The sequence below is a fragment of the Onychomys torridus genome, chromosome 5, assembly GCF_903995425.1.
Source record: "Onychomys torridus chromosome 5, mOncTor1.1, whole genome shotgun sequence".
NCBI classification, from domain to species: domain Eukaryota; kingdom Metazoa; phylum Chordata; class Mammalia; order Rodentia; family Cricetidae; genus Onychomys; species Onychomys torridus.
Window position 1 is genome coordinate 59,228,852 of NC_050447.1, and position 25,241 is coordinate 59,254,092.

Genomic DNA, 25,241 nt, shown 5'->3' on the forward strand with positions numbered 1-25,241 from the left:
TCTACAGCTCCAGAGGCTCTCTCACCCAAAGAGAGCCTTCTGGAGCTGTAGCAAGGACAGGCAGATGCACTGGAGGAGGGACTTCAAGGTTGAAAGAGAGTAAGTTTATCTTCCCCCTTTTCAGCCAATCAGATCCTGGGTGCTCAAAACAGTGATAGATGGGCTGTCTTCTCCTTTACACAGATTGAAGGCTGGGGTGCCTACCAGCTGGCTCGCCCTACTGTCCATTTTGTTAATAGTAGTTTGGGACCTTAGGGGTTGATCTCTTGACTCCTCTCCACATGTAATTTGCCAGCAGAGTAGTCCCCACAGGGTCCCATATCCTGGATTTGAAGTGTCTTCTGTTCCAGTCTCCATTGGCCTTTTCTGTTTTTCATGTCTCTTCTTTCCTGGGTGCCCCATTCAATTCTGGCCTGAACTGAACCAGAATCAAGTTGCATCTGGTAGTGGGAAAGTGTGAGTAGCAAGTAATACCCAAGTCCTGGGGCTGTCCTTGTGGGAGCACCATCCACTCTTCTTTCCTCTTGACTACTTGCTTGCTTTCAAGACAAGTAGTTAAGGTCAATAAAGTGGTTGTGTAATCTTTTCATGAACTCTTGCCTTTTTTCTGGATGTATCTCATGTAATATTGAAACACAAATGACATTAACCGTGTGTGTGTGTGTGTGTGTGTGTGTGTGTGTGTGTGTGTGTGTGTGTGTGTGTGTGTTACAAAGCCATCTCTCTTGTAGTTGCTGTTTACAGAGGAACTTTTGTCTATATGCCTTTAAGTTTGAGTACTTGATGAATCCACAATTTCCTTGAACGCATTAATTTAGGAAAATACATTTTAGAAATGTCTAATTGTGGCACTGTTGGTAGAACTCACGTTCCAGTTTATCGCCATCTAGGCATCACTAGGCCCCAAGATGTACAGACACATGACAAGTTTGTGATGGTGAGGGAGTGTGGGACTAGGATCTGGGAATAATGAGCTCTTATCTTCCTCCCCAAGTGGGTTTCATAGCACTCTAGTTCTTATGATTTCATGGAACTGTGCATATAGATACCCGCCACCCTCAGCCTGTGGGAACAGAAATTGTCGCTGTATATTACTTAAAATGCATCACAGATGCTGACAGGAGTTGATTATAAGATTTGTATCCTAGGACTTAATATGGCTGTGTCTCCATGCTTCGTTGTGTTCTGAGGGAGCTCCGAGGAGTGGCCGAGTGAGGCACACAAAGCTTTGGGATGCAGCATATTTAAACAGACCTGACATTGAGCTAAGTTTCTGACGTATAGTCTTTCTGCTGAAGTGAGGATGGGATTGTTGGAGATAAAAGATCCTCCAGTGTGTCCTTACCTCTCCCTTTGAACACTACATGGGGGGCAGCAGGTCCTCCAAAGTTCACTGGCTTTGGTCCACCCCTGTCTGGTGAGGATAACCACTGCATCTCCATCATTCCCTGCTGTCCAGTGTCTTCTGTTTTCTCCTTGGTTTAGAACCTGTATCTTAATAAAAATCACCACTGGAGTGAGAAATACAAACTCTGATTTGGGGCAAGATGTTGCAGATTGCCTGTCAGCCTGAGGATGCCTCTGTGTCGCTCTTTAAATGTTATCAAATAGCGGCTGCCGGCATATTGTACCCATACTGTATATATCATGTTGACATATGGGCATCTTGTACTGGATTTTTTTTTTTTTAATGTGAGAGCTGTAAGCATTCAATCACAGTCTTTACTTTCTGATTATTTAATGATATTTTAATTTATTAGTTGACAATTTTACACAGGTATGCAATGTGTTTTGATCTCCTTCCTCCTCTCATTTTACCTTCTCCTTTCTCTCCTACTTTCTCTGGATCATCTCTTCTTCAGAGAAAGTCTCCTTTTTCCACTTTCACGTAGTTTTGTTTGTTTTGAGAGCCACTGATTTTAGTTAGGAGTGCTTACATGAGCATGAATGTGTGGGTATTTTCTGGAGCATCGGCAGCTTACTTCTGGCTGTATCACTGAAGGACAGTGAGTACCCTTCCTCACAAACCATAGTGCTAGCAGTTCCTCGGCATGGTGTGGGTCCTCAGGAACCTTCCCTCCATCCCTGCTGGAATGTCAACAAGCTCCATTTTATGCAGGTAACCATAGCCAAACAGCCCTTTATTTTACAGGCAAGGAAACTGAGGCTCAGGAGTGGTCAAATGTCATCAAATCCTGCTCCCCACCCCCATACAGTCCCACTTCTTTTTCCCATCCTAAAAATGGGTTAGAATGGCTCATCTAAATTCTCTTGTAATACTTGCCCCCTTTCCTCTCCCCACTGCTGGGGCATATCTGTGGCTGTCCCTGAATGAAAAATGAGAGACATCTCTACAATGTCTAATCTCTGTGTCAAATGCCATTTTAATCCCAGTACAAAGCCACGTGAGTCTCCTGACCATTGTGGTGTGGGAACTCTCATGAACATCCCATCACACAGGTCAGGAAACAGAGGTTCTGGGAACCAAGAAGCCTTAGGTTCCATAGTTAGTGAGTGTATGCATGCCGTCTGGCTAAAAAAGACTAACTCTTTCCTCTCCGTGACATATCCCCCACACCCCCTTCATGAACAAGCATCTCTGACATGCATCATCTCCCCAGAGGGAGCTGAGTAGCACATAGGACAAGGGCTCAGGATTTCATTTCTAAGCTCCTTGTGCCCATTGTCTGTGTGATCGTTGGCAACTCTTTGGATACTTCATTCAGGCCTAGAATACAGCAAGAACTGCACAAACAATTGCTGACCTGTAACTTGTACAAAATCACTCTCCTGAGATCATTTGTATGTAAAGCACTTAGGAAATCCCTAGTGTATCTATCAGGGACACAGAGCATGCAATAGAATGGGTTTGGGGTAACTGAAGAGTTAGGGGGCTTGAGAACATCTGACCTTATGACCTCTCAGGATAGTTGCACCACTTCCCTGACAGGGGTTTACAGAGTATGGGGTACACAGTTCACTGGGGGTGGGATGGAGTGAGAGTAGCTAGTGAAATGCTTTTGTAGAGGTGAGAACATCCCCTTTCCTCACTATGTATAAACTCACTTGAACCATCTTTGACATAATTTTTGCAAGATTCAGTCAAAAGTTAGTCCAAGATGGGTGGTAGGTTTTCTAGACAGCCATGCTGTCTAGACTGGTCTGGATCCTATTTCCTGCATATGAATGGTCAGTGGACCATCCTCTCTGCAGCACCTTTGAGTAGTCAAGCTACTGCTGTCTTTCCTGGACCGTTCAAGGTGATGGTCAGGTTCTGGGACACCTGCGGCACTTACTGGAGTCATCAGAGTTTGTAGGGGAAGCTCCTGGTGGGCAGGCTGACATTGGGCTTGCTGTCTTGTGCATTACACAGTCTGAGGTATTCTACCCAATTATGTCTCTCTTCCCTTTCCCTCCCACTGGCTTATGGGTTTTCATGATGAATTCTACTTTTTTCTCCAACTTCTCTGCTCTAACTCAACAACTAAGCTTATATTCTAACTCCTATCTGCCATTGGTTGTCCAGGGAACTAGAGCTAGGATGAGGAAGAGCAGAAGTTAAGGACAGTGAAGCTCAAGAGTGAGCATCCAGGTTCCACATCTGTCAAGGCTCTCCCTGAGCTTTGCCGTCAACATGTTACCTTATTAGGCCAAGCAGCATTGTGCAGAGTTTCTGCTCCATCCTAAAGCCTCTCTTCCGGCCATCTCCCTAGCCTCTCTTAGGGGTTCACAGAAGCCCACTACTGAAACTAAGTCACCCAGGTGCCAGAGAGAAGACAGGACAAATTTGGAAAGGGAGAGAGACCCTAAAGGAGTGAGATCTCCCCCAGGTGCCCTTTGGTATGGAAAGACAAAGCCAACGTTGGCACCTCCCTGGGTGTATTCTTTGTCTAGCTTGGTGGGGGTGCTTTCTTTCTTTTCTCCTGAGTAGTCATCTTTTCTTTCTCTGACTGATTTACAAGTTAGCATTCTACCACTTGCCATCTCTTTCTGCTGTCTCCTTTTCAGTATAACAATGAATCCCAAAGGAAGGGGGCACCCCCTCCCCCTCCCCAGAAAGTCCATCTACACAAGTGCGGCTGCAGGCTTTAAGCTGACAAAAGCAGCTGCCTTCTCAAATGGGAGGGAGCCCTTGGCAAGCTTCCAGCACCCTGCTGCTCCACAGAGGCATCAGCAGAAGCCGGGAGAGCTAGGAGGACAGCTTTTTAATGGGAATTCATCCATGAGGGCAGCTTAGAGTGTTTCCTCCTGCCCAAGTAGGAGTTTCTACATACTCCAAAATCAACAACCTGCTGGAACATGACACCCATGTGTTTGCCCCACTCCAGCTGTGAATCTCTCCTTGTACATAGTTAAGCTCTGCAGTCTTCCAAACTCAACCCAGCCCTTTCCTTTGTCAGACCACAATAACTTTTCCTTCTTTCAAAGAACTAATAGCAGCAAGTCCCTTTAAGCTTGCTTTTTCTAAGATAAAAACTTCCTTTTAAACCAAGAGTGTTCAATTTCCTTCACAAGCCAGAAAGCCACTGGGAGATGGGAAAGTGACAGGTATCTTAAGGACAAGGTCACTACTACAGCCTTACAGAAGCCAAGTGCCGGACCTTTTTGTAATTGTCCTCCTTTCAATTTTTAGGCCAGGGCTTACCTGCCTCAGAAGGGCCTCAGCACAGTCATCTGTCAGATGGGAACATAATTAACGTCTAGAGCAAAGATTCCATATGCTGTGCCATTATATGTAAACACAGAATTAGAGTCATTATAGATCAAGTGCCTAATAAATATTAGCTGCTGTGTCACCATCACCATGATCATCATTAATTATGGCCATCAAGTGAGTCAATTGACAGAACTTGGCTTGTAGACACTGCTTAACTGCCGAATATTTATATCCACAATGTTAAAATGCCAAAGCATCAAGCTGCAATGCCTATTTGTGAAATCTTTGTACTCATGCCATCATTCATGTTTCAGTAGAAAATAAGGTAGAAGCTATCGCTATCGTGTCAATGCACAGTGTATTATATGCACAGTGTATTGTATGTTGTGTGTGCACAGTACAGTACATTATACAGATATACAGTCTAAAAATATATAGGGATGCTACATATACATTGATAATATATATTGTACACATGGATAGTAAATGTGATACATACATTGTATAGACTTACAAACGTGTTAAGCATCTACAAAGTCTTCCATGCCTAATTAAGGACATGCTCTATTAAAAAGTTGTATGCATGTTATTTATTTATTTTGGTGTGGTGTGGTGTGTGTGTGTGTGTGTGTGTGTGTGTGTGTGTGTGTGTGTGTGTTTGTGGTGTGTGCATGTGTTGTGTGTGTGTACAAGCACCCATGCATACTTGCCACATGGTTTGTGTGAAGGTCAGAGGATAAGTTGAAGAAGACAGTTCTCTCATTCCACCACAAGGCTCTTGAGGATTGAACTCAGGTTTTCAGGCTTGACAACAGATGCCTTTACCCTATGAGTCCTCTCACAGGCCCAACAGGTGTTTTCCAAAGCTACTTCTCACATGTAATAGCTATGAAATGACCTTTCGCTCATTGTAGCTGCTTCTTCTGAGGAAACAGAACATTCAGGAGGGGCAAATTGGGGGACAGCCAGGTGTGTGAGAGGGCATTTTCTCTTGGTAAATGACCATCTTACCCTCTTGCGTAAACAACAAGTGGATGTGTGTAGCCATAGAATCTGGAAGGCAGAGGTGTTGGAAGGAAGAGAGTCACATGATTAGTTCCTACTTTATGTTGCTAATAGGTTAGGGGAGTATGGGTGCAGAGAAACAAGCGACCTTTCTGGGATGGTGTGTAAAGGGTAGAGGACCTGGTTACTATGTGGTTAGGCCCAGCTTGGTTTCACCTTGCTCAGAGAACAGAACCATCACAGGGAGGTTGGGTGGGAAATGATATACCTTCATATAAACCACAATCTAGGAAGTACACCTTTGGACAAATTTCCCAAGAGGAACCAAAAGGTGTCAGAGTTTGGGTGTTTATTTTCAGAAGATCTTATAAATGTGACCCAAATTAAGAGAAAAATCCTATTATTTTTTAAAAAGGGAATTGCTTATTATTGTACAGATGTTATGTGTATGGGGTATGTGTTCACATGCCATGGAGGACAACTTTGTGAAGTCACCTTTACAGAAGTTTAAAGTGCCTTTACCCATTGAGCCGTCTCACCTGCCCACAAAAAGCCCATTTTTAAGATAGTATCATGATTGATCCTGGCCCAAAATGCCATGCATGTCTTCTCTGTCTTGCCTTCCTCCACTGTTCTTAAAGTACCATCAGAGCTTTTTTTTTTTTTTTTTTCCTCGAGACAGGGTTTCTCTGTGTAGCTTTGTGCCTTTCCTGGAACTTACTCTATAGCCCAGGCTGGCCTCAAACTCACAGAGATCCACCTGCCTCTGCTTCCCAAGTGCTGGGATTAAAGGTGTGTGCCACCACTCACATCAGAGCTTTCAAGAACAGGAATTAACTTTCGATGAGGAAGAATCATGATTTAGCAAAGCAAAGCCATCCTCTTTCTTTCATTACATATGTTATAGAATTACCAGAAGTTATTGGGTAAGAAGGGCTGGTTTCCTACATGACTAATTTATTCCACAGTTTATGTACATTGCCCACGGAGGTCATTGCAGGAGGAGAAATGTGGCATGCATTTTTAACATTTGATTCCTAGGCTTTATTGTCAGGGGCTCCTTCTGGGGCATACTTATTTCAAACTTTTGTCAATTTTACACACCTGAAGCCACAGGCACAGTCTTCTCCAGTGGGTCCTCTTAGAGGCTTGATCGTTCAAATCAACCAACCTGTAGGAGTCACTTTAGAAGGTGTTTCCTCTTTTACTTTGAGGAAACATGTTTTAGTTGCTTTGACTAAACCCGTGTAAAACACCATAAACAACTATCCATTTGATACAGAAAATTTAAAACACGAGGAAATAAAGGGTTAATGAGAAAACTGTAAACAATCTAATTGATTCTCTTTTCAGATTTACTGTGTGCATAGGGAGAATCAAACTTTTCTTTAGCTCCTTGTGCTGGCATGTACTTTATTTTTTTTCTAATCAGTTTTTGAGCAACAGAACTGCTAAAAAAATAAGGCATTCTTTCTAAATCCATGCTTTCTGAACTCAAATCTTTTCATGCCAGAGGTGAGAGACTGTTTTCATTTCTCATGATGATACTTCCAGGTAATGAGTATTTATGCACTCTCATGCTCCTGTTCTAGTTCCTACAATTAGCAATGTTAGCCTAGAGGGGTCTTGTACCAACTGTAGATAAACAAAACAGGAGGGATTTGGACAAAGCCTCCTGGCTATCTCTCAGTGGGCACCATCATTTTCAACAGTTCTTTATGGAGTCCCGGGACTGCACACTTTCTTATCAGCATGGTAAACCCTACCTATTTATGTCTGATCCATGCTTTAAAGACATTAATAAATGTTTAACTTTGTTACTCTGGCTAAGACTCAGCTACTAGGTACATGACATAGTGAAAACTGGACCCTGATGAACTCACTCCTGCAATTTGAACCTCTGCAGTGAGCATCATGTAATTGAACTCACCATTTCAAAACCCTGACTGCAGGCACAACATGGACTCTTGCTCTGTTCCTGCTGTGTCTCTACTGTAGGTAGTTTAGCAAAGCTGATGGTTTGGATTCTGAACACAGCAGCTACCATCATGTATTTGGACACACTCTGAAGCTTTCAGGGGAAAGTTTAGAAGGTTCTACTTCTTTAGGATTCTCCTATACATCCTGTATACACTTTGTCTTCATTCCAGAACCCACTAAGACTCTCAGCTGTGTCGTGTGTGTGTGTGTGTGTGTGTGTGTGTGTGTGTGTGTGTGTGTGTATGTGTCTGTGCAGATGCATGTGTGTAGCATGCATATAGAAAGTGAAGGTCAACCTCAGCTGATATTTCTCAGGACATCTTCCTCCTTGTTTCTGAAGACAGGGTCTCTATTTGGCCAGGAGCTCACAGATTCAATTAGGCTGGCTGGCCAGCAAATCTAGGGATACATTTGTCTCTAACTCTTGAACTCTGGGATTACAAGGGCACACCAACATGCCGTTCTTGTTAAATGGGTGCTGGAGATAGACCCAGGTCTTCTTGCTTGCATAACAATCACTTTACTAAATGAGCTATCCCACTAGCTATGTCTTAAATACACTTTCCTGATATTCCTAAGCACAGGTACACATTAAGTATTTGTTTCAAAGCCTATCATACAACTAAGAGAATTCCCACTAGGATAGCTTGAAACCTTGTTTGTTATGCTAGTTTTTGGTTAAAGCATTGAATAAACTTGAATAAACTACAGTTAGTTATCTTTTATGGAATAACACGTGTGTCTTTGCTATCCTGCAAATTTGTCTTATATGGGGAATTTGGGCAGACAACATTAAATACTGGTGTCAGTGTCCAAGTTCCAGAAATTGTACTGCTACAAGGTTCTCAAAGCAAACTCTGGAAGCATTGTCCTTGCTTAGGGGAGGTGGAAAGTGCCCTGTTCAGAGAGCCCACGCAATGGTTTTGTGAAGATATTTGGTTTGCTGCACCCAGGGCACTGCTAGCAGAACAATCAGACAAAGATCACAAAAGGACACATCTCTAGAGACCTGAAACTCTTAGAGTTACGTGCCTTTGAGACCAAGTGTGTACTTGAACATCCTAGAAGGATGAGGATGTGGTGTGCACAATGTATATATAGTCAAGGAGGGAAATTCATGAAGTGTAAGTGAATGATTCTATGCTTCTTAGATGAGGGGCACAGAATATGGGAAGTTTCCATGATGATCAGATGGGTGGTCAATGATGAATAGGTTGTAGTCCACAAAATATAGGGAAAGGTTTCATGATGTCTTGATTGGTTATTGTAATGTGTATACGGAATGTTCACTGATCTACAGATGGGGGCTTATGGTTTATAGGCAGGAAAATCTGCAATTCACAAATATAGATTCTTCCCAAAGTTTCATGATCTATAGATGAAAGGCTTCACTATATAGGTGAGGATCCCATGATGTGTAGACAGGGGTCTATAATTTGTACATAGAGTTTCTATGATCTATATAGATGGAGTATCTATGATTTATGAATTAGGCACTCAGGATCTAGAAACAGGTTTGCATGACATGTAGACAAGGGTTCCACAGAGCATGGCTAGGATTTCTGTGATCAATAGACAGAGGCCCCATGATGTATTGACAGTGGTTGTGAGATAACACAATTCCTAGAAGGAAGGGGTTTAAGCTGACTAGGAAGTCAGACCAGCAATTACTGTAGACCTTAAAATTGCTTATTTTCTTGTATTCTCCCTTGAACTCAGACTCTATCTAAGACAGGCTTTACATTTCATCAGTCCTGATTCCCATTGTTATGTTTGGCCCCCACCCAGCTATGGGGTGTACTTTTCAAGGGGGCTGAGGCGAGAGGATAATGAGCCCCTGGCATGGCTGTACTGCTGTGGTGTGATGAATGGCCCGCAACCCTCGAGCTGCTCCATGCCCTTCATCATCCAGTCGGAGTGGTTAGCAGTCTGTCAGAGAAAAATAATTTAGCAGCCATGGCTTTAACGGATGTGCTGCATTCTGGGGTCAAATGACTATTACAAAGTAGTAGCGCTGCCTGGCTTCTCCATCGTGAGAGCTCAGAGTTGACAACATGAAAGAAGGAGGCATCACACCCAGAACTCACTGACGTCCTTCAATTTCACACAGAAGGAAGCAGAAGAGAGAGATGGGGTGGGTGTCCTAGTAAATAGATAACCCCAGGCTTGTCTGGGAGCCTTGGGGGTAGCTCCAGCCTTTTTGCAAAGTGGCATCAAGCTGCCGCAGAGTGAAACAGCAATAAGGGCATGCCCACAATCACCATGGGGCCTGCTCAAATAAGGAGGCAAGAGAGAGGAGCTGATCAAGCTCATGCCAAAGTCATGGGCAGTTTCAGAAGGGGCTCATTCTTCTGCCCAGCCTGAGTCCAGGCAATAGGGAGGAGAGTGATTCCATGGCTGTTCTGCAAGTTTGATTCTTGGTAGCAGAAGGGTAGAATGGGAAGACATCAGGAAAATAAAAAGACAAAGGCATAGAAAAGAGAGGAAGAAAGACCATAAAGTTTCTTGCTAGTAAGTGCACAGGGGTGGATATAGAAAGTGTTCTTGCTTCTTTCACTGTTTTCACTGGGGTTATGCATTTATTTGAGCATAGGCTGAAAGGCAAGACTGATGAAGTTTATGGTCTACCCCCTCCCACATGCTCCTTAAAGTGATTATTGTGTGTGCAATAAATGCTTGAGGTAAAGTAAACGAATGGGGAGGGGTTTAGATAGAGCAGGAAAAACCACTGTCCCTCAACTTCTTCTTCTTCTTCTTCTTCTTTTTTTTTTTTTTTTTTTTTTTGGTTTTTTGAGACAGAGTTTCTCTGTGTAGCCTTTCCTGGAACTCACTTGGTAGCCCAGGCTGGCCTCGAACTCACAGAGATCCGCCTAGCTCTGCCTCCCAAGTGCTGGGATTACAGGCGTGTGCCACCACCACCCGGTAAGCAGTACATCTTATGGCCAGGACCATGGCTCAGTCAATAAAGTGCTTGTTCTGCATGCATGAGGACCCAAGGCTAGATCATCAGCATCCACATAAAAAAACAGGGAATGGTAGCACGTGCCCGTAATCCAAGCTTTAGTGGGCTAGCAACAGAACATTGGGGCACATTGGCCAGCTAGTCTCACCAAACTGCTGAGCTTCAGGGTCAGTGAGAGACTCTGTATCAAAAAATAAGGTGGAGGGCTGAGAGATGGCTCAGCAGTTAAGAGTGTATGCTGCTATTGCAGAGACCTCTTAGTTCCCAGAACCCACATCAGATGGCTCCCAATTACCTGTAACTTCAGGTATAGGACCAGGTAATGAAATCACTGCAGCCATGTGCATACCTCTACATGTACACATAATTAAAAATAAACATAAATAAAGGTGGAGAGTGATAGAGGAAACACACCACATTGATCTCTGACATGCCTCTATACATGCGCGCGCGCGCGCGCACCCGCGCGCGTGCGCACACACACACACACACACACACACACATCTAAACACACATACATGCATATGCTGCAAACACACATATATGCACAGACACAAAGAATATCTGCTGTGGCATCTATCCCATGCCTGCTTAGAGTCAAATAAATATGGAGTGAGTTAATGAATGAGTGAATGAATGCCCTATCCATTTGTTATTCAAGGTGAAAGATTCCTTTATGCTCTTTGTAGCTTCACACATATCCCTGAGCAGTATCTGGGGTTTTGATGACATCCTGAATTCTTTTATGGATTCTTTATCTCCCAAAGCAAAATAAGGGATTCTGTTCCAGGTGCTGTGATGTCATGATGGTGGTGATCACAGCAATAACTCATGTTATTAAGTACTTACAATGAATCCCACACGGGGCTAAGTGCTTTTTAACTATGTAAAGTGTTTCTTCCCTTGATTGATGCCCAGAATGAATAAAAATAATTTTCTGTATCGGCCACATTAGAGAGATCTACAAATAAGTCTCAAAGTGATAAGAGAAAAGATAATTTGCATAAATAAGCAATTATAGAACTTGGCAGGATAAGTTTGTCTTAAGTGGAGTGAGAGTAATTCTTGACACACAGGCAGTGCTACAAAGGCATCTTAAATAAGTGAAGGTAAACTCCTGTAAGAAAGCAGGCTCACAGGGCTAGAGGTTTAGCTCAGGGGGACCCCTTGTCTAATGTGCAAGTGGCTCTGGGTTTGAACCCCAGGATCATCAAGAAAGAAAAAAAATGAAAGCAGACCCACTATTGTGTTGGTAAAACTGGGAAAGATCCTTTCTTTCTTCCTTTATTCTTTCTCTCTCATACATGCCAGGCTGATCTTGAACTTGCTATATAGCTGAAGATAGCCTTGAACTCTTTGTCCTCTTTCCTCTACCTCCCTAGTGCAGGGATTATGGATATGCAACAACAAGCCTGGTTCATGCAGTTCTGGGGATTGAACCCGTGGCTTCATGTATGCTGGGCAAACATTAGACCAACTGAGCAATATCCACAGTCCCCTAATTCTCATTTCTAACTTCTCTGCCTTCCAGCAAGTTTTTTCTTCCCACAACTCTTGGTCTGTGCTGGTGTCTTACTGGGAAAATTCCCACCAGGTTGGAAACCAGTTACAGAGGTTCTGGCCACTCCCAATGAGACAATTCCCATCTTGGTTTCCCCAGAGAAACTGACTAGAAACTCAGCCCAGACCATTAACCAAGACATTTTTTTCTTGGTTCTCTACTTTCTAAGCTACTGGAGGGTCTGGCAAATGAATTCTGCTTTTCCTGCAGCCTGGGCTCCTTGATGGGGACAGAAGACCCTGTCCTCTGCTGACTCAACTTGTTTCCTGTGACTCTAGCTGTCTTTCCTCCCTAGTGTTGATTCCATCATTGTGAAAGTTGCCTAGCTTCATAAATTCTCTCATGACTTCTGCTCAGTTGCTGTGTTGATGTGTTGAATTTGCTTTCTCAATAGTCTCATGATTCTCTATTCATAAAACCTGGCAATTTCTCTTTGTGTGCTTAGGAAAGGGACCTTTTCAGGAAGGCTAGTGCATTACCACACTCTGCTCACAGACACTAGAGGAGAGGGACAGACTCATTCCCCCACCACAGCGAGAATATCCCAACTCACATCCATCTTTCCACCTGACAGGTAGCTACCCGAGAAGTCTCACCTGTGGCAAGAGGTTGCTTTTACTTCTGCTGGGTGTGTGGCCAGGCAGCCGGATGTCGAAGAGGGCCTGTAAGGCAGCTTGTGCTGCCTGGCCCTTGGCCAGCTTCTTGCTGCGTCCAGAGCCTTCGAACGTCCTCCCGTCCACGCACACAGCCATGACAAAACTCTTGACTCGGGGCTTCTCGGCTGTTTCCGAGAGGCACACATATCGCAGACCTGAGCGTAACTCATTCAGCACCACTACAGGGTTCCTCTCACTCAGGGCCCCAGGAGCCAGCCTGGACCTGTCAGGCAGAGCCTGGCCCATGAGGTCCAGTGTGTGGTAGAGTAGCCGTCCTCGCCGGTAGGCAGAGGACAGAAATTCAGTGTCGACGGGACCACAGCCCGGGAAGTCCTCATTTCTTGAGGATGGTTCAAACTCCTTGAACAACGTGTCTGGGAAGTCGGCCTGGTCAGAGGTGAAGTCAGTGCATGAACTGGTACTACTGCCCATGGCCAGGTGGGCCTGGAATGCATTGGGGAACTGCACGAAAGACTTCAGGGCCATCTCTGCTGCCCGCATCTTGGCTTTCTTCTTAGTGGGCCCTGTGCCTTCAAATGTGAGCCCATTTACTTCTACAGCCACCGCGAAGACTGGGGCGTGTACTGGGCCAGTTTGTGACACCATCCGGTACTGCAGACCTGGCTTCAGCTCATGCAGCTGGACCAGCGCATTCTTGGGTGTCATAGACCAGGAGAGCTTCTTCCAGATCAGCTGGAGTTTGCAGAAATGCCCTGCATTTCCTTCCTCCAGTGGCCTTTTCCTTTTAATGCTGGGCGTGCTGCCTCTGGCCCAGTCTCCAGGAGGCAGGGGCCTGGTCCCCAGGTTGCTCACGTTTCGGTTTTCCTTCACTTCAGCACTGCTGGTACCTGGAGGTGAGAACAAATTAGTCATGACCCAGGGCACTGGCAGGTCACCACTAATAAAAACTGTTGCTAATGATGGCTCTGTAAGGCTGAGAATCCCAGGGTTATGGCTCTCTGGCCATCAGCACCTTCAGCTGGGTCTGGAGAAGGTGCTGTAATGACTTCTGCAAGACACAGGGGAGCAGTAGCAGTGAGGACTAGTTGCCTATAAGGGAAAGGCCTCCATCATTGGTCAGTTCTCAAAAAGTCAGGCTTGAAAAGATGTGAGGAAGAGACAGGCAATGGATGTGTCCTATGTGTGGTCTCACACTCTGTTGTCTGTGTGAGCTATGCTGTTGTCACCCATAAGTGCCTACCTCCTCAGCACCCACATTATCTCTCAAAATCAGATGAGTAGCTCTGCCTATGTATGGTTTGGGGCAACAGCAGAGGTTACAAAGGCTTTTCTTGCATTGATGAGTGCCTTCCTTCTTTATGTGCTGCTGGGGCCATAAGGAGTGGTGATGGATGCTTGTCATGCTCTTAGCACTGAAGAGCAGGGGGTAGGGCTTTGTTGAGGCTGTACTCTTTTATTTCAAGCTCAATAGAGTTTCTCAAAACTCTGCCTCCCAATTCACATCTGGAAGTGAGAAGTGTATCATCTGAGACCTCCATAGAGGAGATAGCCAGGAACCAATCAAATGTAGGTGCAGCTGCCTTTCCTAAATGCCTGCATGCCACCTGTGTATGTCAATACAGTTGCTGGGCCTCTGTCATGCTGATTGTTTATAGAGCTGAGAGTCTGAGGGCCCCACAGGGTCCTGAGCATCCAGTCCCATGCTAGATTAGACAACCCCCAGGGAGCCATCAAAAGCCACAGGTGCTGAGATGTGGCTTTGATTCTGCATCTGAATGTGGTTCTTGGACTTCTCTGTCACAGTCTCCTGGGACTTCTTAACAAAGAGCACCTACTAGAAGTCCTTTGTCCTTATAAATAAAAATACCACACATTGACATATCAAGGTAGGCAATGGTTCTAAATGAACCATATGGTTCAGCTGCAAATCTGGGATTCTACTTCCCCTACAGAATAGCAGGAATCCTTGGATTACTCTTCTGGTATCCTTCCCACCTTAGCCAGGCAAATGTGTAAAACAGACCAAAATGCTAATGTGTTTCTAAGGACATACACCAACAGATCAGTGGGAATGAACACTGGCACAATTCCACTGCAAAAAAATTTAGGGACACCCACCGACAACCAAGAAACACTACCTACTCAGTAATATGTCATTAGGGACACATCATAGAACTGAGATGAATAAAGATGTTCACTGTAGCATAATTTTTTTAAAGTTGAAAGTGTAGGAGATACCTAACTTCCCACATCTAGAGGAATGGTTAAGTTGTAATAGAATCAAACAGCAAAATGACATACAATACTTATATCTTTTTTTTTTGTTTGTTTGTTTTTTTTTCCGAGACAGGGTTTCTCTGTGTAGCTTTGTGCCTTTCCTGGAACTCACTTGGTAGCCCAGGCTGGCCTTGAACTCACAGAGATCCACCTGCCTCTGCCTCCCAAGTGCTGGGATTAAAGGCGTGCGCCACCACCGCCCAGCCTCAACACTTATATCTTAATGGACTCTATATGCTTCAACATAAATAAATCTCATCAACATAATGTTAGATGACAAAATGATGATCTTGCAAAATAATCCACTGAGTAGGATAGACATCATTAGCATACTCACATGACATATTATTTATGTAGACAGACATGAAAGAGCAGAAGACAGTTATATCACAAAGACATATTCCCATCTCCCAGAGGGAGTGGAGGGAAGGGAGGAAAAGAAGTAAGGGGACAAAGAATGACTTCATTTGTACTTCTAACATTTTCTTTCTTTTAAAAAAATTATACTGTGTGTGTGTGTGTGTGTGTGTGTGTGTGTGTGTGTGTGTGTGTGTATGTGTGTGTGTACACACCATGGCACATGTATGGAGGTCAGAGAACAGCTTGCAGGAGTCAGTTCTCTATTTCCACCACGTGGATCCCAAGGGTTGAATGTGGGTCATCAGGCTTGGTGGCAACCGCCTTTATTTACCACCTGAACCATTTTATTGATCCAACATTTTCTATCTTTGCAAAAAACTGACATAAAGTAAGTTCAGCAAAACCATCACTTGCTATAACATATATAAAGCTAGATATATAGTTGACACACACACCTGTACACACCCACATATATTTGACACACACACACTTACAAACACTCACTCACGCAGGTCCCGGGGCTGATCTGGCTGGGCAGAACTATGCCCAGGTTTTTCTGTGCGCCTCATACATCTTCTCAGGGGCTGGGAACTCTCAGCTCTGTGACAGGTGCAAATGTGCTTTTTTCTCTCATTAAGCAAGTGGAAACTCCAAGTGAATTTTCCTGTGAACTCACAACCTCAAAACAGACACTGAATACCTGGCTGGCTGTTGACACATGAACCTGCTTCTCTTGTGCAGCCTGAAAGCGACTTATATATAACTATAACTTATAACTGAGTGAAGATGAATTTAAAGATGATTTAAGATTAGCCACCTTGGATAACTATTCTCCAATGAAGCTGTCCTGTTTAGGAAATCCTAGTTGTGAACTGCCACATGACCACATGATCCCTGCTGCACTTTGCTAGGGTGTGTGCTTCTAGAATGCCAAACTCTGAAGTTTATTATAAAAACCCAAGGATTATGCCTGTGAACAGTCTGCCATCTTCTGCTGATCCCTGCCAGCCTCTATGTATTCTATTGAGAACCTAACTTTGCTATATTTCTTTTTCCCTAGTCCTTGGCTAGTGGCTAGTATGGTCAACATTTTATAAGCAGGCAGGGGAAAACGGAAGCTCAAGGAGTTGAAATAATTTATTTGCAGAGATTGCATGCTATATTGTGTTCATGATGGGACTCAATCCTAGGGCTCTCACACTCCTCTCATCTGTGTAGTGGCTATAAGTTGATTTTATGGACACAGAATGATTATGACATTTTCTTGGCCTTTGTAGATTAACACCCCCCCCCCAGGCCATCTGGATATAATGAAGCCAAGTCTACCCCATGTTTGATGAGTCCTGGGGCGATCTGGCTGGGCAGAACCATGCCCAGGTTGCTCTGCGCACCTTGCACATCTTCTTAGGGGCTGGGGGCTCTCAGCTCTGTGGCAGGTGTGAATTTTTTTCTCATTAAGCAAGTGGAAACTGCAGGTGAATTTTCCAGTGAATCCATAACTTCAAAACAGACACTGAGTGCCCGCCTGGCTGTTGACACATGGACCTGCTTCTCTTGTGCATCCTGAGAGCTACGCAGGTTGAGACCGGCCAGAATGGCTGCTGTGCTCCTAACCCCTCAGTTTATGGCATTATTGTTGGAGAATAATGAAGAAGAAAGTACAATTTCACAGCCACAAAGGATGCCTTTGAAAATCAGGTGCCTTTCAGAGGTATCCCAACATGTGAGAATGTTCCTTTCAGCATGTACTCTACCTCCTCTTAGCTCAGAGCTAACCCATCAGTCATAGCTATCATCATGTCTTTATAAAGAAGCCAAAACAGCCCTTGCTAGGATGCTCCAGTGGGGGGCACTGGGCTCTGCATTGAAAGCCAGCTCAGCTTTTCAGTTTAATTTTATAAATTGTGAAATGGGCTTACTACCATCTTTATCAATTTGCTACTAAAAAGCTATTAGGCTTGGGGAGGTTAGTTTGTTCAAAAGTGTGAATCTGAGTGCTTTCTAAGTTATAACCTTGCAACACTTATTTGTTATGGATCTCAGCAAAAATAATTACCTTTTAGATAGCAAGTGCTAAATCTTAGGCATTTGTGTTAATCATTGTGTGCTCTGGGTGTGCACACTTCAATGGACCCTGCCATTTATGGTATTTTTAGCCAAGGGAGAGTGCATGTTAGATTAAACCATGCGATTTTCCCAAACTGAACTCAAAATGGAAAATAAAGAGCAAACAAAACAATTCCCAAATCCCCACATCAGATTGCCTAGAAACCTGCTTGGAGCCTTCTAATTTCTTATTGATTTCTTACAATGTGGGGATTTAGTAATCGTGCCAGTGTGATTATGGTGGCCAGCATATCAGATGACCTCTGCTGTATCTTAGAGGATCAAACTCAGAAAATAATGTTTTTGTTCTACACATGGTAAAATTCCTTTTATTTGCTTCCATTCTGTAATTCTCAATATCTTACTACTGTTGTAATTGGAACTCTTCATATAAACTTTGATTATTAGACCATGGTGTGAGTTCCTTTGTTTTCATGTGTGTGTGTGTGTGTGTGTGTGTGTGTGTGTGTGTGTGTGTGTGTGCGTGCGCACGTGTAGAGACAAAAGGTTCATGTTGGGTGTCCTCTCAGCTTGAGACAGGGTCTGCAACTGAACATGGAGCTTGCCAAATAGGCTAGGCTGGCCGAAAAGCCCTAGATCTTCCTGTTTCTGCCTCCCCAGCATTGGGACTACAGGTGTTCCCAGTACACCACTTTTCACATGGGTGCTGGTGTTTGTGCTTGTGAAGTAAGCATAACCATATGAACTGTCTGTCAGCTTCTATGAGCTCCTTTATTCATAATCAATAATCAGCAGCAGTTGATTAAACACTACAGAAGTTGGTCCCTATTTTAGATACAAGTTAGACTCTCTGGAATGACATTACCTGTGGTAATATTATCAATGCAGAATGTGTTGGTTAACTGATTCTCAGAGTTTAGCAAGTGCTTCAGAGCCTCTCTAGACTCAGGCTGGGGTCTCTGTCCTGGGACCCTTAGAACTTGAGGCAGGTCAGTCCTCACTTCTCAGAGTCTAGAGTCAAGCACATGAGATGCTTTTGTTGTTTATGCTTACTGGAATCTTAGATCATTCTGTGTTAGCTCCATTTCTCTAAATGGCAGAAAATGAAGACCTTACTTATATTTGCTTTATCGGTTGAGTACAAGTAAATCTATGTATGTATGTATGTATGTATGTATGTATGTATGTATCTATGTATCTATCTATCTATCTATCTATCTATCTATCCATCTATCATCTACCTATCAGGCTGAGCAAAAAGACAACCACAGGGGCAGGTGGGAAGTGCAGCAGGGAAGCAGGGCAGGACCCCTACTTCTATCCATATCCAGCTTCTCTTCATGACTATTTTATTAGCTGGTGTTTTCCATCAATTTACCTAGAAATTCCAGGATGTTCCTGAGAGAAGGGTGAGTGGTTCTCTGATTTCTCTGGTGTACTGGATGGTAGATATTGATCTTACCACCCAGAAATGTGGCAAAAGAACAGCATGGCTCCCTAGCAGCAGAAGAAAACACATCCCTGGTCTCTCTTTCTTTGCTCGATAAGGCAAACATTCACTCCTATGAGACTGTAGCTTACTGCCTGTTCCTCCACTCATGTGGATGAAAGCCCTATCTTTTCTTCTTGGGCTCCTTTATGTCAATGGGAGCAACACAGACATGGGTAACACTCCTCTTGTGACAAGGCTGGAGACAGAAGGACCCTTCATTACTCTAATACTGCCTACAGCTACTCAAATCCCCATTGCAGCCAAGCTCATACCTAGGTGCCAGGTGTATGTGGGCATTTTCCTACCACCTTTTCTGTGGGCTCTTCATATCTCTAACTCTGAAATACACATTCGTATTTTCCTCTCCACAGAGAAGGCATTAAATACGTTCCACTTCCCTCCTCTGACCCAGGAAATTATATTCATTTTTTTCTCCATTTAGTTAATAGGTTTTATACACCCAAATTGTCACATATAATAATCGACAGATTAAAAAGTCAGGAGATCAAAAAAAAAAAAAACCCTCTGACTTTTAAACACAGTCTGGAAGAGCTGCTTGTGAAGGCATGTGCTTGGAGAGTAGTGGGGAGATCCTTGTATCCTACAAATAAATATGGAGGGTTGTGTAAACACTGTGGCTCTTGTGCTGTCAATTTCTAGCTGTGCCCTGGGATTCTTGCTCTGGCAGTATGTGTATATACCTGGGTTGTGAGGGGACATGAGGACTTCTTTTTAAAAATTTATTATTATTATTATTATTATTATTATTATTATTATTATAATTATAATATTTGTGTTTTAATTTTACACATCAGCCATGGGTTCCTCTGTCCTCACCCTCCCCCACCCCCACCTCTCCCCATCCCCTCCCCTCCATTCCCATCTCCTCCAGGGCCAAGACTCCCCTGGGGATTCATCCAAACCTGGTGGATTTAGTACAGGCAGGTCCAGTCCCCTCCTTCCAGGCTGAGCAAAGTGTCCCTGTGCAAGCCCAAGGTTCCAAACAGCCAGCTCATGCACCAAAGACAGGTCCTGGTCCCATAGCCTGGATGCCTCCCAAACAGTTCAAGCTATTCATTTGTCTCACTTATCCAGAGGGCCTGATCCAGCTGGGGGCTCCATAGCCGTTTGTTCATAATTCATGTGCTTCCAGAGGACTTTTTACCTGCTCTTGTTCTTCCTACCCAATGGGAACTTTCTTTGAGTATTAGACCTTCCTCTGAGTAGCCCTGGAGCCACCTGGGGTGGAATCAGCATGTGCTCATTGGCTGAGAGTAGACTAGACCTTGGGTGATCTTATCACAGACACATACGTGTGTGTATATATACAAGTGCATATTCATGAGTGTATCAGACCTACCTCAGGATGCTGAGGAGGCAGACAGGGAAGCAGAATGATGCAGTAACTGTGGTGACAGAATAGCTTTCCAAAACTCCACCTGACATATAGAGTCTCAGCTTACATTTTCCCCCTTAGAATACTCCTGATTTGGGTTCCAAACACCTTTCCCTATGAAACTCACTCCCACATGCATGGCCTCAGTGCCCATGGTCCTTCTGCCTTGGTACAGTGGCAAATTGCCTCATTCTTCAAGACACTGTAAAAGAAGACATCTCTGAACTGTGACTCCCATAAGGTCTTTTCAGGTAGTCACATGTGTCTTTCTACCATGGGAATTAGAGAGGAAAAAGCAAGCAAATAACTTTAGACGACATTAGATAAATACCATAAGCAACAGTAATAGAACAATCATGAGCAATTTGGAGACCGCCAGGCACTGAAAGAAAATATCTAAGTCAGGAAGGCATCTGTATAGGAAAATGAAAAATGAAATTATTTCCATTCTGCTTCCCTCACACCTGGATTCTTCTCCAGAGCCTTATAAGTACATTATCTCATTTGACAAAATGTGTCGACAATTATAATGCTAAGCTTAAAGGTCTAAGGCATGAAGAAATTGCATTTTGAACAGGAAGAAAAATCATTGTATATTGTCATAGCTGTGGCTACATATTTATTTTTCAAATAAATCTGTTATTTGCAATTTATTAAGTTTGATGACCTGGGCTGATGACATTCAGGAATTGTTAGACAAGGTGGTGGTCAAGTCTTAAATGGGATCATATTCCTATTATCCCTAAGAAGCCACACTTGCTTGTAGATTTCTTTATGTGCCTCCTCCTTCTCTGCTGGCTCCCTTGCAGGCCAGAATCTTCTACCCAGTTATTATGTACACCCGGCTTCCTCTCATGGCTTGGCATCATTGGGATTGTATGCATCAGTGGTAATGACACTGTCATGTCTGCAGGTCAGGAGGGCTCTGGAGAGCCAGCCATCCAGTGCGCCACGCTACATTTGAAGAGATAATATTGTTCCTAGTGAAGGTTATTCGTCTGCCAAGCAGCCCTGGTTTTAAAAACAGAACAGCTCCTCCCAGATGACAGGGCTTAACAACAACAGAATGGCAGGCAGCCTAATTCTTCCTCCAGACAGTGGGGAGGGCTTGGTGTGGAGAGGGACAGGAGATAACCTGAACCGTAGGGTACATGACAGATATGTTCAGGCTGAGGTGTGCCAAAGGCAGAATGAGCTTGGTATTTGCTGGTATACGTGCGTACAACAGTTTGTCAGATTGAACAGCTGGTAGAAGATGCCTTCTTCAAAGGGTTGTAATGAGTAACCCATGATGCTGTGATGTGTGTGCATGGGATTCAGAGAAAAGCAGATACAGTTGGTAAGGAGATGTCCTCCATCAGAGTCCAAAGGCAAGATGAAACTCTTGGTCTCTGTTGTTTGTCACTGATTCTGGGCCAAATCCCAACTTCTGAGCAGAGGGTGGGGCCAGGGTAGACAGGGACACATTGCTTTTCCTTGTTGCAAGGTGAAGCTTTCTCAGAGCTGAATGCTGAAGGCAGACAAGTCTTCAAAATATGGTATTGTATTAGTCTCCCAGCTCAGATCCAGTTTGCTGCTGATTGGTTCCTAGTTACCAATGTTCTATAGGCTCGGCCTATAGAACATTGTGTGTAGGGGATGTGTCCTGACTATGTTTTTTCTGTCTCTTTGCACAACTCCTTTAAATGGAGAGATTCACAGCTCTAAGCAATACCTTTTCTATATTCCAAGTTGCCAGGATCTAGATCCCTGCTGAGAAGCATTCTTGAACAGTTGAAAGTGCGTGAATGGTTAGACATGAACTGTCTTTACAGTAGAGCAGTATAGAAACAACAGATTCAGAGGATGCAAATGCATGAAGCATGGGACTAGAGTAGGTTCAAATGTGCTTCTTCTTCCCACCCACCCTTCCACACACATGTTCACACACACACTACATATGCACACAGACATATACATTTACCACACATACCACTCTCACACACTACAGACATATACATGAAAAGCACAGCCATGCCACACATATGTACATAAACATGAATACCACTCACATCTTGGACATATACATACCAAATACAAATGTATAAAAATAGTTTCTATATGAATTACAGCATTTGGAGAGGAAGTGAGGTCTGAGAGATGATTTAGTAGGTGAAATGCTTGCTATAATATAAACAAGAGGACCTGCATTTGGGTCCCCACCTCCCACATTAAAGTCAGGACCTGTCACGAGTGCCTGTAACCCCAACACTGGGGTGTAGACAAACGCAGATCCCAGAGGCTACTGGACAGATAGAAACATGAGCATCAGGTTCAGTGAAAAGACACTACCTCAAAATCCACAAAACAAAGCAAAACAAAATGGAGGGAGAAAGATGGAGGAAGACAGCCAATACCCACACCTGGCTTCCACATACATATGTATGCACAGTCACAGACACTTACAAACACATGCATACACCCCACACATACCTAACCACACACATACACATACAAAGCAAATGAATCCACTAATCAAAAAATGAGGCTCCCCAAGCACTTCAAAAGCATCTTAATGTATAATAAACAATTAAAAGGTATTTTTATCAGTACATTTCTTTCTATTAGCCAGTAAACCAAATCAGAGGAAAATAATTGCAAGTATCATCCATCCTTGATTGAACATTCCTTGTGTTCAATGTCCCTGCCTCTCCTCAACTCTGTGACTTTCTGTGCTGGTAACCTCCCCATCCCCATTTGCAAGCTCACAAGTCCAAGAGTAAAAATGCATGCTCCAAACTAGGCTCCTATTTTCTTAACTGGTCAGCCTCAAAAGGGAGTCAAATGGTGGTGGTGGTGGTGGTGGTGGTGGTGGTGGTGGTGGTGGTGGTGGTGATGGTGGTGTGGTGTGTGTGTGCACACATGTGACTTTTTCAGTGTCCTCTGGACAAAGCAGTGACTTTACAAAGGTCCTGAATTTTTTGAGATCTTAGTTAGGCCTTTCATTACTACAGAAAAGTGACCCCTGAATCTCTGTAAGTTAGAGTCCATTTGCTTCTCTGTCTCCAGAAGTTCCCTAGGTAACTCCCTGCTTCTTTCTCCTCCTGATTCTGTCAGCCTTCCAGCAGCTCCAGGTGGAGAGAGCAGGAAACAGAATTCAAATTCCTCTCATGTCACACTAAATTTAGCAATACAATGTGCTTTTTAACTCGTCTCTTTCCAAGGTTTCTGAGGTAGTCACCCATAACTTGACTAACTCAGAAACTTTTCAGTTCAGACCACGACAAGAGGATATACACAATATGTCAAGGTTTTGCTGCAAACCAAAGCCTTGCTAAGAGGGGAGCCCAGAGATTAGCATCAAGAACCCCTGTCTTAGCCCAGTTAGTTAATTCCCCTATCACTCCCCATCTCTCCCTTTCTCTAGAAATGAAAAAATCCAAGTAGAAAATTGTGACTACCTGGCACGGTTCTGACCTTTGAGCACTCCTCAACTTTACTTTTAGGCAGAGATGATGCCTACTATTCATTGTTGACTTGACAGGATCTAGACATGATCCCCCAGAGAAAAATCTCTGGGCGTATTTGTGGGGAGGTTCCTAGATTGCCTTAACTTAGGGTGGGAATATCCTCCTTAGATTTGGTGGCATCTTCCCATGGGTTGAAATCTTGAAGTAAAAAGAAAAAAGTAAGTTGAACACTCGCATCCTTCCCTTTCTGCTTCCCTATGGAGGATGCAATGAGACCAGCCAGATCATGCTCTGTGGCCATGACTTCCCTACTATGATACCCTTGAACCATGAGCCAAAATAAACCTTCCCTCCCTTAAGTTGCTTTTGCTGGCATTTGTCACAGCAAAGGAGAAAGTGACTAATTACAGGAAGAAATACCCATTTCTAATAGCATTAACAATTGTCTAGAGAGGGGGTGCCCACACCGATATGTTGTCCTTCTTAGAGGCTGATGACAACATAGACAACATTTTTACGGAAATCTCTGCCAGTGTTTTTGCCTGATTCAGCCAATTATCTTAGCAACTACCAATAGCACCTTGCTTCCTTTCCATTCCACAACAAGCACATTCTTAGCTCATTTTAGTTGAAAATGAAGCCCATCTGTTAGGTGACATTAAGATCCAGAGGTGTTCTTGTGGGATGTTTGGCCTTCTCTTTTAAATGCTTGACAATATGGTACAGGTAAGAGGAGAGCACAGGACAAGCCAAATACTTCCAGAATCTTCTCCTCTCTTCCCTTTCCCTCCTTTTCCCTCCCCTTCCCTTTCCCTCCCCTCTCTTCTCCTCTCCCTTCTCCTCCTCTCTTGTCCTCTCCCCTCCCTTCCTCTCCTCCATTCTCCTCCCTTCTCCTTCCCTCCCTTCTCCTCTCTTCCACTGTTTCCTCTCCTCTCCCCTCCTCTTTCTCTTTCCTCTCTTCCTTACTTCCTATTCTGAACTCTCCTCATTGATCTAAGCAGAAGAGATGGGTATGACCCCCTTGCCTAACCCAGCTTCAGCATCAGACACCTAATGATGTTGCCCCAATTCTTCTCTAGCTTCATGCACTAGAGCTATTTCAATAAAACCCCTTAGTTACTTTTTTTTCTTGTTAAAATACTGTAAAATCTATTCTCTGGGGTACCATGATATTGCAATCATTTAATTTTTTTTCCTGTAGTTAGAATAGGAGAATGAAGGAAAGAGAAAAGTGAATATTCTAAGAAAACTAGTGTATTTCCTACACTCCCTGGGGCTCTTGGCCACACATTACAGATATTTTCTTATCCTGAAGATGATGATGGGACTCCAGGTAAGGACAGAATTCCATATGAGGACAGGATGTTGATGAGACTGGGACTTCAGAGGAGAATGGATTTCCTGGTGATGGCAGCTAT

At 43.8% G+C, this 25,241-nt stretch overlaps 1 protein-coding gene across 1 annotated transcript in view; it reads right to left on the minus strand.

The window, feature by feature from the left end:
- Positions 1-25,241, minus strand: part of Adarb2 (adenosine deaminase RNA specific B2 (inactive)) — a 208,440-nt gene that overhangs the window by 182,138 nt on the left and 1,061 nt on the right. Inside the window, exon 3 of the mRNA XM_036188873.1 lies at positions 12,762-13,669. Within this exon, the coding sequence (XP_036044766.1) occupies positions 12,762-13,669 (908 nt within the window). The remainder of the gene's footprint in view (positions 1-12,761; positions 13,670-25,241) is intronic.